This window comes from Cynocephalus volans, chromosome 2 (genome assembly GCF_027409185.1).
Source record: "Cynocephalus volans isolate mCynVol1 chromosome 2, mCynVol1.pri, whole genome shotgun sequence".
Classification (NCBI taxonomy): domain Eukaryota; kingdom Metazoa; phylum Chordata; class Mammalia; order Dermoptera; family Cynocephalidae; genus Cynocephalus; species Cynocephalus volans.
In genome coordinates, this window is record NC_084461.1 from 133985129 (window position 1) to 133999736 (window position 14608).

The 14608-nt window shown below is 43.3% G+C and overlaps 1 protein-coding gene across 4 annotated transcripts in view; it reads left to right on the top strand.

Moving 5' to 3' along the window:
• Nucleotides 1-239: 239 nt before the first annotated feature.
• SLC36A1 (solute carrier family 36 member 1) overlaps nt 240-14608 on the top strand; it is a 69808-nt gene continuing 55439 nt past the window's right edge. For all 4 annotated transcript variants that reach the window (XM_063085405.1, XM_063085406.1, XM_063085403.1 and 1 more), the window contains exons 1-4: nt 240-273; nt 7375-7519; nt 13345-13435; nt 14283-14371. In XM_063085405.1, the coding sequence (XP_062941475.1) occupies nt 7380-7519; nt 13345-13435; nt 14283-14371 (320 nt within the window). In that variant the 5' untranslated portion in view covers nt 240-273; nt 7375-7379. The remainder of the gene's footprint in view (nt 274-7374; nt 7520-13344; nt 13436-14282; nt 14372-14608) is intronic.

The window sequence follows — 14608 nt, forward strand, 5'->3', positions numbered from 1 at the left end:
CCCATGCTCCAAGATCAGTGCCTTCAGTTCCCACTCCCAGTCCCAGTTCCCTGCAGTTGGTCGCCAGGTGGTGCTGCGGAGCAGAGCGCCGGAGCACTGAGAGGAGGAGCGGCCAAGCAGGGGAGCACGTGACGTCGGCTTCGCTTCAGCGCCTTAATCATGTGACGCGGCCCGGAAGCGGCTGCCGGGCCAGCCCAGGAGGATGGCTAGGGGTGGGCGCTGAGGCAGGGAGGGGTGGTGGGCTGCGCTGGAGCCGGAGCCGGAGCCTTAGTGGTGAGTCCCTGCGCTGACCTGCTCCGGCTGGCGGCCGTCACCGCCTCGGGCGGGACCCACCTCGCCCTCCTCCCGGCGTAGCAGATGCTCCAGGTCAGGCACTTGACCCTCCTGGGCTGCGGGTCTGCGAGTCCCCTCGGCTCCCGGGCCGCAGCTGCGGTACGGTGCGGGCACCCCTCCCGGATGAGGGACCTGAAGAACCCTTGTCTCTCGCGCTCTCTCTCTTGACCTCGTGGGGTTGGGGTCTCTCCGTCCTTCTTGACAGGTGGTGAAACTGTGGTCCCGAGATGGGGAAGATCACCCGAACGACCAGCTAGGGCTTCTTCCTTGCTTCTCGAAGGGCTCGGGTGTCTCCGGCATGTCTCTTGCCCGCAGCGGAAGCCCGGCTCCGGGCTTGCTAATAATGGGTCTTAGGGTCATAAGAGTAGCAGAACGGCAAGAACCCTGTGAAATCATTTGGTGCAACCCCTCCTGGGACAGTTGGAGAAACAGTCCTAGGAAGGGGTAGGGGCTTGCTTAAGGTCACCCAGTGAGTTAGAATCCAGGTCTCCCTAAGCTCCAGCAGCTGTTAGCTTTTCACCACACTGCCTCCTGCGGAGAACTTGACACGTGAAAGGCAACCCCTTTCCTGTCCCTTTCTCTTTTAGTCCTCTCCTTTTCTAGCTCTCTGCGTTCTCCATCGCCCGGCTTGGTTTGGCTCTGGGTGTGGTTCCCTGTATGTTCATGATTTTTCTGCAAACTCATCATTCCGTAGGTTTGATTTTTAACTGTCCTGCAATTTTGTGTAAGTCATACCAAAATGTGAAATATGAATCGGAGTATGCTTCTGGGAGGTTAGGCGGCTCAGTGGAGGTTGAGCAGAGCCCTGACATTAGCTTGAAGAATGCAAAAACCTTTGCTTTATTTTTTGTGTAACTTGTCAGACTTGGAGAGACAAGAGACTTGGTTATTTGTGTGGATGTTTTACAGTTGTTTGAGACCTACTGAAATAAGATAGTAGCATGGAGTCATGGAAAGAACTGAGATTGGGGAATTGGAAGATTTTTGTTCTAGCTCTGCCACTTACTTAGCAACCCTAGGTGACTCCCATCCTCACCTGGGTTTAGGTTTCTCAGTCAGCACTATGATGGGATTGAATCCCTAAGGGCCCTTCTGCTCTGACACTCTGTGTGTCTAAGCCTGTTTTTTATTCAGAGAGATTCCCACCTCCCCCACCTTCCCATCCCCTCACTGTGTACATTATCAGCCTTGCAACAACATTTAATCCAGTTGTCCAGGAAGCACTTTCCTGTATTTATCTTATTCCTAGGTTGCCATGAAATCCTCCTCCTCATTCTTCCTATCACTGTGTTATGTCTAAGCTAAATGTTCGTAGTTGAAAATGATTTTGACTTGTCTTTTATTACTTTAAGTATGATCAGGGCCCTCTTTTGACTCTTGTCTAGAGTCCAGTTTATAGTAATTAGCTTGCATTCAGAACATGTTTTCTTTAAAGATGTCCTTGAGTCAAGAAGTAAGGGGACACAAAAGGCTCTGTCATTTGCTCTGAGTTTGAGACCGTCTCAGGGTGGAGGCTATATGTAGCAGAGACCGCTCTGATAACAGTATTAAGCCTCTCTCCCTTTGTTTTCTGACTGTGTCATTTATAATTGCCTGATCTTGAGTCCTTATTTTCCTTCTAAGCCATTTAGCTGTTCATTTGGCCTCATCGCTGTGGCATTCCGAGTGCTCAGAGCTGTCTTTGTCTATTACAAAGGCTATGCAAGGAAGAAAGTTTCCATTTATTTTGTAGTATTCCAGAGACTACAACTAGGACCAAAGGATGGAAGTGCTATAGGGAGATGGTGTTTGGTGAACATGAAAGTTTCAAAGAATTAGAATTCTCCCACATTGGAACACAGAGCATGGAGCTCCCTGTCCCTAGAGATAGAGGGTTGGACTAGATAAAGTTTTAAGTTATCTTCCAATTCAAAGGTTCTGTGAAATTCTAGGACTGGGCTTGTTAGCATGTGGGATGTGAGTTAGAGTAGATGGAGTAGGTGGTCACTTTTGTGAATGCTCTATGTATTTTTCCCATTGCCTTAGGTAACTATTCTCATGTTAAGTACTCTTGCTTTTCTTTCTTTCTATCCCCCTCCCCCATAAATGTGTCATTTCTTTAAATGCTTGATAACTCTTCAAGGGCCAGGGGTTGAGGAGTCATTGTTGTTAATAACATTTCTTCTTTCTACCCTGACCTGAAGTAAGATCCTAGGACTGGGTTGAGTGAATGAGCTTCTGTTTCTACCTTTGCTGGCCTGGTGCTGATAACCTTTTCCAGAACTGTGTGACTGACTAATACCACTAACATCTAAGCCATCTTTTCTCTTTTTCCCATAGAGGAAGCTCACATTGAGTCTGTTTACCTCAACCGAGGTCTTGGAAGAATCCTGTACCTCGCTCCTTGGGCTACGTGTTGCTGGGTTGAGCATACAAAGATAGCCTCTGTTTAATGGGTGTGGGGTCCAATGGATGGGACGTTGTAAGTACGCCAAAATAGGAACCACATGATGCTGCATTTGGTGCTTTCCCTTCTATTATCCTCCAAAACATTTCTCTGGGAAGCCTTGACACCCAAGGCCAGTTCTCAGTGACCCACTCTAGTAGGAAAGGCTCCTCCGTGCTTCCCTTTTTCATATAGTCAGAGAATCTGCCTGTGTGGGTTATGGACATGCTTCAGGCACTTTGACCACCATTTTCAAGATAGGGACCTGGCTCCACTCTCCAGAGTATTAAATGGATAATGTACTGCAGAGTTTATATGGTGAACTTTCTCATTCCCTGTGCCTGAACTTCTGTATAGTAATAATCACAATTGCTAAAATTAATAAGGTTCATATGTGCCAGACAACATAGCTAAATTTATTTATCTTTTCCTCCTATCTTCATAACAATATTGTGAAGTAGATATTATTAATGACATCTTTCAGATGAGGAAATTGAGTCATAGGTAAATTAATTAACTTGCTTAGAGTCACACAACTGGACTCCAAACTCATGCACTGATGCTCCTCAGCTTACAATGGGGTTATATTCCAATAAACCCACCATAAGTTGAAAATATGACTTAATATACCTAACCAACTGAACATCATAGCTTAACCTAGCCTACCTTAAATGTGCTCAGAACACTTATATTAGCCTACAGTTGAGTGAAATCATCTAACACAAAACCTATTTTAAAATAAATGTTGAATATCTCATGTAATGTATTGAATCCAAAAAAACTGTTGCCGTGAGCTTTGTCTTGATTGGTCTAGTCTTACTTTGACTGGACCACTTCTGCCTCTTGATAGCCACTGCTTTGATTGTGCTTTGTCTTCAGGATTGTACTGGTAAAGCCATGTTTCATCTTCTGTTACAGTTGTTCAAAGAAATGCTTCAGGTTCTTGATCCTACTTGTTTAAAATTTCCATTGAAAGCTCTGACCTTATCTGCACTGATCTGGGTGCAACAGTTTTGGCACCCATCGAACAGCAAGTTTGCTCAACTGTAATTTTTCAGTCAGAATTGTGTAAGCTGAACCAATTGAGATGTCTGTGGTGTTGGCTATTGTTTTTGTTGTTAATCATCAGTCCTCTTCAATTAGGGCGTGAACAAGATTAATTTTTTCCTTGCAAATTGATGTGGATGGTCTACTGCTGTGACTTCATTTTCAACATTGTCTCATCCCTTCTTAAAACGAGTTATCCATTTGTAAACTGCTACTTTCTTTGCAGCATTTTTCCCATTAATTTTTTGTAAAGCATCAATAATTTCACCATTCTTCTACCCACGCTTCACCATAATTTGGTGTTTTTTTCTTGCTTCAACTTTAGCAGAATTCGTATTGCTCTGATAGGGGCTCTTTTCAAATTGATGTCTTATCTTTCTCAGTGCCTCAAACTAGATCCTGTTCAGACATGTTATAAAAAGTTAGTACGAGTTTGCTTTGGTGCAAAAAGTGTTTGTAATCCATGAATAGTCTTTTCATAATACAAGTTTTTTGTGAAATTTTTTTGAGAAAGGGCTTCTACTTGGACTTTTCCAGGGATGGGGAACATACTTTCTCCTAGAGCAATCTGTTCCATTTGGACTACTGTCTTTGATATAAGGTTCTTCCTTATGTCTAGCCTAAGATCTGTCTGCTTTTACTTTCCACCTATTGACCCTGGTTCTGACTGATGATCTTTGAGGCCCCAGAGAACATGTCCAATCCATATGACAGCTTTTAAAGACAGTTTTTGTACTTCCCAAGTTGCCAAGTTGAACCTTCTCAGTGTTTCCAGCCATTCCTCGTTTAGTTGGTTTCCATCCCCTTCTTGATCATGGTGTTGACCCCTGGATATAGCACAGTTTGTCATTATTGCCTTTGTAGTATGCTGCCTGGAACAGATTATAGTGCATGGTAAAACTGAATGGTGCTGTCATCTACCTGGGATTCTCTCTCATCCTAATGCAACCTAGAATTGTATTAGTTTATTTGTCATCTATTATTATATCATTGACTTCTATTGAGCTTATCATCAACCAAAACCTATAAGTTGCATTTTTTTCCTTTTTTCAATATGCATGTGATTGCTAAGCCATATCTCCCATATCCTGCAGTTTTTTGTTGAACTCTGAACTTTAGATCTATAGATTACAGCCTTTTTAAAAAATTTTTTTAGCAGTTTTCTTAGCAACATTCTGCTGAGGGTAACTTCAGTTTTTATATACAACGTGAAGAGGCCTCTTTACAGTGTTTGAAATAAATTGAGCATCTATACTAAGTAAGCAACAGAGTGGTTTCTTGATGTATGGGGAGGAATTGGGAAATTTATCAGTTCCTATATTCTATCCCTTCACCTTTAGTATTATATAGGTGTGATGTTATGAGTGTGTGTGTGTATGTGTGTGTGTATGTTTTTGTCCATGATTCCTGGCTCGTAACTCCCATAGTCCTTGTTCTTTCCTAAGTGACTTCTCTCTGACCTTCTCCTGCCTCCCTTTTATCTGCTCCTTTTTCTCCCCAAGGCAGGACTCTAATCTTCCCCCACTTTTCCGGCTTGGAGCTTGCCATAAAGATATTCTCTAATCTGCTTACCCTCATATATTTGTCTATTTCCTGTCACTGATAACAAAATACCTGAAACTGGGTAATATATAAAAAGAATTTATTTCTTACAGTTTTGGAGGCTTGGAAGTCCAAGGTACCGGGAACACAATTAGTGAGGGTCTTCTTGGTGGAGACTCTGTACAGAGTCCTGTAGTGATGCAGGGCATCACATAGCGAGAGGGCTGAGCAAGAGCTTTTTCCACATGCTTTCTCCCTCTCCTTAGAAAGCCCCCAGTCTACTCCCTGATAAATCATTAAACCATATCCATTAATCCATGAATAGATTAATTCACTCATGAGAGCGGAGTCCTCCTGATCCAATCACCTCTTAAAGGCCCCACTTTCAAATACCATATTGGGAATTAAGTTCCAACATGGATTTTGGCAAGGACAAACATTCAAACCATAGCGCCCCATTTCAGAAGGATTCTTGCCCCATATCCGAGAGGAAGGAATGCTGCATAGAGAAACCACGAAGAATCCAGACAGGCCTTGCTGCATTTCCCCAGTTAATCTATTAGTGTTAGATCACACGCTTTTGCCCAATCACATTTCTGCATGGTTATCCATGCTTCAGTCATGCCTGTTCAATGAAGTCTCCATAGAAGGTTCAAGAGGACAGAGAGCTTCTAGGTAGCTGAATATGTGGAGGAGGTTCCTGGAGGGGGCACACCTGGGAGGGTGTGGAAGCTCTGCACCCCTTCCATATGCTGCACCCCGTGTACCTCTTTGTCTCCTCTATAATATCTGTTGCAGTTAACCAGTAAACCTAAGTAAGTGTTTCCCTGTGTTCTGTGAGCCATTCTAGCAAACTAATTGAATCCAAAGAGGGGACTATGGGAACCCTGATTCATAGCCGGCTTGTGAGAAGCACAAGTAAAGCAGTCTGGGGCTTGCAATTGGTGTGGGAAATGGGACTCAGTCTTGTGGATCTGAACCTTCAACCTGTGCGATTCTTTTTCTGTTAAATGAGGGTTTGGAGTGACCTCTGAAGGCCCTTTCAGCAACAGTCTCTAGAATTCTGGGGGCCTACATGACTCCCAAAATGTATCCTTATTGTGTATCTTAATGAGGCACTGTCCTTCTTTTTTCTGTGGTAGCATTACTGAGAAAGTCCACCCAGGGACACCACTTTTACTGTCTTTCCCCAGCACACAACAGGAAGGGTTTCTTCTCTTACTGTCTTTTAAAATGAGCAAATCCATGAAAATAAAAAGGAAGAAGAGTTGTGGAGGGGAGATGTTGAAACAAGGGCAAGAGGTAAGCATCCCTCATGCTCCTGGTCTTCCTCTGAGCTGCCTTCAGCTGCCACTTCTCAGTACTCAGGAAAAGAGTCCTAGGGCCAAGGGATAAGAGTTTCTCATGGCCTCCGAAGAGTATAGGATAGGACTGAGGTCATGGCAGAGAGAAGGAGAACGTCATTTGTGACTCTTGCACCTGGTGGGGAGTTTGAGCAGAACCGGATGGTCCAGAGGGGATTTCCTGAATGCAGTAAAATCCTCTAATGAAGGTAGAGGAAAGAGGGCACAATGAGAAATACCCAGATTCCCCTCCTCTGAGAGCTTGCTTTTGTGAAATCTAGTTTTCAAAGCCCAAGAAATGAGCTCAGAGGAAGGAGTAGTTAATCCTGACCTAAGTAATGGGGAAGGCTTCCTGGAAGCACTTGTCTGTGTTTCTAAACATTTTTCCCAAACAGTGTCTCACCTCTGTTCTACCCAGGTGTACTTTGGTGAATTTAGAAATTTATGAGTCTGATACCAACTGGGAAGGTGGGAGGCAGAGGCCGAGGGAGCCATGCCCGCCCTGTGTACTTTGCACCTTTTCCATTTCCCTTGATACCAGGCACACTGGTTGTACTTAATTCATAGAGCACCTGGCACTGTAAGCAACAGTGACAATGGCTGCTTCTGCCCCAGAGCCCACCCCAGACTTGGAGCTCAAGGACCCAGCTGTTGGAGGTCTTAATGCTGGCCCTTTCCCTCCAGCTACCATGTCCACGCAGAGACTGCGGAATGAAGACTACCAGGACTACAGCTCCACTGATGCGAGCCCGGAGGAGAGCTCCTCGGAAGGTCTGAGCAACTTCTCCCCCAGCTCCTACCAGCGTTTCGGGGAAAGCAACAGCACAACGTAAGTAGCCGTTATCTTCTTCTACCCTCCTGAGTGGGGCCATGTTCCTATGTCTCCCTTGGAGTTACTTCTCCATGCCCATTTCATCAGTTCCCCACTTTACAGATGAAAGGAGTGCTGAGATTTATGCTCCTTGCCTGTTACTCTCTAGTCTGTTTCTTCATCTTTGTTCATTTTAGCTGTGTTGATCCCAGAAGGCTGGTGCCTAGTAACAGCTTGGCCTGAAGAAAAGCTTCTGGAAAGGACAATCTCTTAATTTAGAACCATGTGTCATCTGTGCTAGAACCTCAAATATTGCCAAGCCCAACTGGAAGCCTCCTTTGCAAAGTCTCCCCCAGACTTCTATCCCCATCACCAAACAGCCAGTTCATTTGGCTGAAGAATAGTGTAGAGGGAGGAATAACTTCTGCACTTAAAAAACTCAGGTACTGATAGAGAAGAAGAGATCTGCTTTGCATTCCCTAAGGAGGGCTTAAGTCTCGTCCCTGGAAACTGAAGCCCAAGATTCATCTGGGCTGAGACCCTCTTCAGGCTTCTGTTTCCCCAAATGTAAGAAAAAATCGAGGACCCCACTATGAAGCCATGCCGACTGTGTGGTGCTCACCACTTGTATTAGAAAATTCAGAGGAAGGTTTTCTGCTCTATTGAGTTTCCCAGCTACTCCCCAACGTCAGCAGCCCTCTGTCATTTTCTGGATCCCAGCATGCCATCTGTTGCAGCCCTTCTGTTTATTCCTCAAGCTTAGCTGTTACCCTTTCTGTGTTCCCTTGTGGGTTGGGTGTGGCTTACCGAGGGATCCTTTCTGTCCTAAACTTGTGCCATCCCCTATGACTGTCTGAGGGGCCCAGGAAAGCTTCTCCTGGAGCCCATCACTGGTGAAGCTTCCTCTGCCTGCACTCTCTCCTGGTGCAGGGCGTTGTCTCTTACAAGCTGGGAAGGAACTAGAGGATATGGTCTGTCCACATTTCTGGCCCCTCACCACCACTAGCTGTTTTCTGTTCACAGAGATTCCACCTTTATAGTTTATTTCTCATATGGCTTGCTTTTGTAGATTTTGCATTTGCTTGCAGTTTTAGCTGATGGAAAAGATTGCTCAGAGCACAAATGGCAGCAGTGAAGACCATCCTTCTCCTCTTTCTTCTACTTTATTTGTCCCCTGGCATCCTCCAGATAGAGGAGCTCCACACGCCCGTGACAGCTTCCCTTCAGAGGTCACGCTTGTTATTGTGAAATACTTTTTCTCAGCTTCTCTCTCTGTAGTTACCCTTCCAGTTTTTGGTCCTTCTTATTCTCTGACATCATCTTGTCTAAGCAATACTTGCCATATGGAATCTGGAGTTTCATTTGTATAGAGACCTCTCTGAAGCTCAAAACCAACCAGCTAGCAACTTCAGGATAGTAGCTCATAGGTTTTGGACATGTGGAAGCTGATGCCTGCTTGTTAGCTATTCTGAATATCTCTTTTTTTCACATTTTATTTTAACTAATAGTCAACCAAAAATTATTCCCCCTGTTTGCTGGAAGTTGAGCAAATCAGAAGGTACTTTCCTTGGGCTTGCATTGGGACATTTTCCAGAGTATACTTTGTTCTGAGTTCCCTTTTCTGCCCAGATACTGTGATACAAGGTAGGTGACCAAGAAACCCCATCTGTAGGTGAAGGCAGGTATTGCAGTCCCATCACACGTACCTGGAAAAGTACACCCCTGGGACGTGGAGGACCAGTTCAGTACTTCCAGCCTGTGGCACAGGATCCACACAAGCATTTAAGTAGAATACATACCATGTATGATTAAAATATAAGTTGGTTTCCAGAAACTTTTTAACCCAAATGAGTCTTTAATATGTAAGAAGTGTTAGGGACAAGTTTTTGAGCTAGGTTGCTTTTCCATTTGTAATTTGCCGCACCCTTCTATTTGGTATGCCAAGGACAAAGTACATGGAAGTACTTCTTAGACTGCTGCACATATACATGCACACACCCAGCTCTTCTAGAAGTTAAGGGCTCAGTAAAAAACCCTGATTGGGGGTACAGATAAGAACCCCCAAACACTTCCATAATGGTGTGTTTAGTGAGATTATTTTCTAGCATTTGGTGTTATCAAGCTGTTGACCGCTTTGACAACAGCCTCATTTTATGCTTCTGGGCAAATTTTTCTTGTTCCAATGTTGCGTTACATAATACCACCTATTAATCGAGCCCCAGTGCTTCTTCCCCAGGCTGGCACGCTGAGAAACTAGCTGATCAAAACTGCCTTTCTCTAGGTGATCTGGAGCCATTTGCAAAGTGTGGTCTGCAGACCTTTTAGGGTGCCCAAGATCATTCTGAGAAGCCTCTGAGGTCAAAACTATCTTCATAGTAAGACTAAAGTGTTGTTTGCCTTTTTGCTGTGTCAACATCTGCACCGATGATGCAGAAGCAGTACGGGTGAAACTGCAGGTGCACTAACACGAGTTGAGGCAGTGGCACCGAATTATACTAGTCATCAGTGTATTTCTCATTGCCACAAACGCACAGAGGAAAAAGCCAGTTTCATTTAACAGTGTCATTGGTGCAACAGTCCGATTACTAATTTTATTAAATCAAGACCTGTCAGTACAGGTGTTGTAATATTCTGTGTGACAAAATGGGCAGTGCACTGGAGCACCTCTGTGGCATACCAACGTATGGTCCTTGTCTCAAGGTGAAGACCTTGAGTGATTCAGTTGTCAACTGAACTAGCTGTTTCTTTTTCATAGAACACTATTTTTACTAGAAAGAACAACTAAGAAATTAAAAGTTATTCAGACCTGAGTACTTGGCAGACATTTCTTGAAAATGAAAGAAATGAGCTCATCACCTCAAGAAAAACAGTCAACAGTATTTGTTGCCAACAGTAAAATTTGAGCTTTCAAGCAAAATTAGGGGAAAAAACCCAACAACTTGTATTCAGCACTGACAGCTTCCCTCTACTTAAAGACTTTTCTGATGAGCTCAGTGGTGATATTAGTGAATGTGATTTTTTGATATTGTGCAATGAAAGGTGTTAGCATTTGGAAGATCTGCATAACTCAGGGAACCAATATCCTCCAGATGACCAAAGTATGATGTTAGGAAATTGTGCATGGGGAAAAGATCCATTCAAAGAGCAAGACCACCAGTGGATTTTAATGTAATAGAGTATGAAGAGTTCAGATTCCACCTTGCAACTGGCTTTGAAGAAACCATCATGTGTTGCATTTTGGAGTAATGTCAAAGAAAAATTACCCTAATTGTCTGAAGAGGCTATTAAAACACGCCTTCCCTTTCCTACTGCGTGTCTAAGAGGGAACAAATTTTCTTCATATACTTCAGCCAAAAGAGTGTATCACAACAGATTGAATGTAGAAGCAGAAATCCAGCTATCTTCTAAGTGAGACATTAAAGAGATTTGCAGAGAAAGTAAGACAGTGCCATTCTTCTCACATTTTCTTTTCCAGAAAATGGAGTTATTTTTTATAAGAAAAATCTGTTTTTTATAATAACATGTAATGAACTTACTATTATTTTCAGTAAAATATTTTAAATTTTTTTTCAGTTTTGATTTTTAGTATAGTATGAGGAGTACTTCAAAAGTTCTTGGAAAAATAGAATTAAGAGATAATATGAATCTTTCCATGAACCTTTTGAAGTACCCTCATATGTATCAGCATATATAATCCACATAAGCAAAAGCTATTTGGGGTTCTTAGTAATTTATCAGAGAATAAAGGGGTCCTGAGACCAAAAAGTATAAAAACTTCTGATGGAGCATAAATGGAACTATAGAGATTTGCCGGACTTCTCCCTTCTTCCCTTTTTCAGAAAGATAGTCCCCCTTGTAGTTAAGACTGCAGTCCATGGAGTTGATTTTGTGATATCCACAGTATTGGGTAATCCCAGCTTGGGGCCATCTATTAAAAAGAGTAATTTTGGTCAGTCATCTAGAATCCTGGTATTTCAGAGCTGAAGGGACCATGGAGATCATCTTGTCCTAGTCCAGCTCCCTCACTGTACAAATGAGACAACAGGTCCAGAGAGGGGAAAGGGATCGTCATGTGGAGGTGATGGCACAGCTAGGGCTACAGGGACCTGACCTCCCATGAAATCAGCTCAGAGTCATTTGGGGGAGGCCTCTGGTAGGCAGGTGGGTTTGGTACAGTGTTTACCTTTGCCCTTAAGTGGGTTAAACATTCGTCAAGATAGAAGTTTAATAGGCCCATTATCCTGACCACTGCTGATAATGAAGGAGTCAGCACTGGGCCCTGCAGTCCTTAAGCTGTTTCCTCAGGATAGTCCAGGAGAGCACTTAACCTCCTCTCATTTAGAGTCAGAGTAGTTTCCTTGCTCAATCCTGAAATCAAGAGATCTTCTTGAATGTAAAAAGAGAAAGGTTAAAGTAAAATTCCTTCCTAGAAGTTGTAGATGGATCTGATAAAGGGCCTTTATGAGTAACAAGTGTTATTTGCTTTCAGTTTCTGCTGAATTGCATATTTGAAGAAATGTGTGTGAGCATAAGTTTTGAGGGATTTAGGTTATTTATAGTGCAGAATTTCCAGACAGTGCCAGGGGCCAAATCCTAAGTGATTTGGGGCATAGTGATGCTGTATTTGACCTGCTTCCTATTCTTCTGGAAGTAACAAAGGATAGAAAGCACTGCAGGCAAGCCATTCCTCTGCTGTCAGTCCTTTGATGACTTCCTATTCTCTATAGAAGAAAGAAAAATTCTCTGCCACCCACACCCCTACCTGAGCAGCTACTAAACCCCAGTATTCTTGTTCCTCCTGTCCATGCCCCATGTATTTCTCTAGGGTCTTGTTCCCAGGCCCTTTCCTGTGCCCAGGTGTCCTCTTCCCGGTAGCACATTTACAAATCCTGCCTGTCCTGCTGGGCTCAGCTCATTCTCTCTACTATAGAAAGACTCTCCTGCCTCTCTTCTCCCTGGGCTTTGTTTCTGCACTTTTCTTAAAACAGGGATCCTTTTACCTTGGGTGGTTATTAATATGTCTCCTTATTTTCCTTGAGACATTATTAATTTCTAGAGACTTAAGGTCTATATCTAATTCATATTCATCTTCACCACTGCAGTTAATACAATGTTTTATACATGACAGATGGTATTTGTTGCATGAAAACATGAATGAGGAAATGTGAGAGGCTTTCCATGGCAGTTTGAGGGGGACAGTCTACACAAATAGATAAGGGAAAAATCTGCCCTCAAGGCAGATGGATAAATTCAGTGACTATCAGCAGAGGGATTCTCCAATGCTAGGGCTCTATGGCATTTGACTTTTTTTTTTTTTTTAAATACAAAGTGCCCCAGAGACTTCCAGCCTCTTATGGTGTTATATGACTTTTATTCTGTTCACGTTGTATAAAACTTTATGTTACAAGGTTTGGGGCTTCCATTTTTTTCTTTCCCCTCTTCTCTCACACCAGTTTTTGTCCTTCATAGTTTTGTCTTCCTCTGTTGCAGTTTTGGGAGTCTTTACAGTGGCCGACCCAGTGGTTAGAACCAGGCCCAAATGTAACTAGGGAAGGACAGGGTGCCTGGAGGGGACCCCATTGTCTCTCTGAAATGCCATGGGGAGCAGAGACTTATAGCATAGAGGATACGAAAGTGAGCTCTGGGGTCAGGCCATTTGGATTTGACTCCTGGCTTAGCATTTACTAAGTGTGTGACCTTGAGCAAGTTCTTTCCTCATCCATAAAATAAAATTTCATAGAGTTGTGAAAATCAAGTGAGATAATGCATGTAGGCATAAGTGCTAATAAAAGTTAGCTATCATTATGGTTAACATTCCCTTGTCTACCTTCTTCCCACTTCAGATGGTTCCAGACCTTGATCCACCTGTTAAAGAGCAACATTGGCACTGGACTCCTGGGGCTGCCTCTGGCAGTGAAGAATGCAGGCATCTTGGTAAGGGTCTGCAGTGGTGGAGAGAAGTACTGTGACAAATTTTAGGAGAGAGTCCTTTAAAAAAAAAAAATTATTTAAAACATTACTAATAGGTAAACTTTTTTATTTTTTAATTCAGCTGAGAAAAAGCAACATTTAGATGTTGATTCATCTAGAGATATTTATGGAGGCCTTCTGGGTGCCAGGCACTGTTTCAGGTTCTTGAAATATATCAGTGAATTAAACAGATCCCCGCCCTCATGGTGCTTACCTTGTGATGGAGAGAATGTACTTAAAATGACTCAAGCAGTTTCTATCAATAATATGAGCTAATGAGTTAGTTGCAGATGTCTGTCCATTTTCTACATAGTCCCTCTATGCTCCATCCCTCAATGGCCAGCTCTAAGAGAGACTTCCTGTCCAAAGCCATTCTGGTTTTTTTTTTTAAGAGTTGGGGGTAGCTCAGGGATGTGGGTTGTGCTTAGCTAAGTTCTGTCTTTCTTGAACTGGCATTGCTCTAAAGATAACTTCCCCCTGCCCCCACATCCCTTAGCCCATCTCTTCTTCCCACAGAGTCACAGGAGAAGTCTCTTCTGCTGATTTGCTACAGTCTTGGAACGGACTTATCTTGTGTTCTTCTTCTCTATGAGATTAAATTTCTCAAAGGCATGCTGTGATTCAGACAGCAGCCATCTCACAGAGCTAATCTCCATTATCACATTTCTATCTATAAAGATGGTCCAGAAGTTTTAGCACTGGAAAGTGTCTTAATGGCATTTTAATCATGTGCAAATCAAGTCTCTTTTGGGCTCACTTCTAATTCTACCTGCTTGTCTCTCCCTCTTTTGCCTGCAACACCTGTCCCCAGATGGGTCCCCTCAGCCTGCTCGTAATAGGCATCGTGGCCGTGCACTGCATGAGTCTCCTGGTGAAATGTGCGCATCACTTCTGCCTCAGGTGAGAGCCCTCTGAGCCACCTCGTGAGAGACAAATTATCCTTTTGGGTTCCATTACCAACTCTGAAAGAGAGCACTTTTGCAGAACACTCTCAATTCTTTGCACTAGCTAAAGATGACTGCTTATTATTACAGCGTTACCTTTCTCTGGTTATTTTTGTGTTCTTTTTTGGCTCGTTGTCATCTGTTAAATTTACTTATGTTCAGTGGACAGAGACCACATTCTAATTGTATGTGC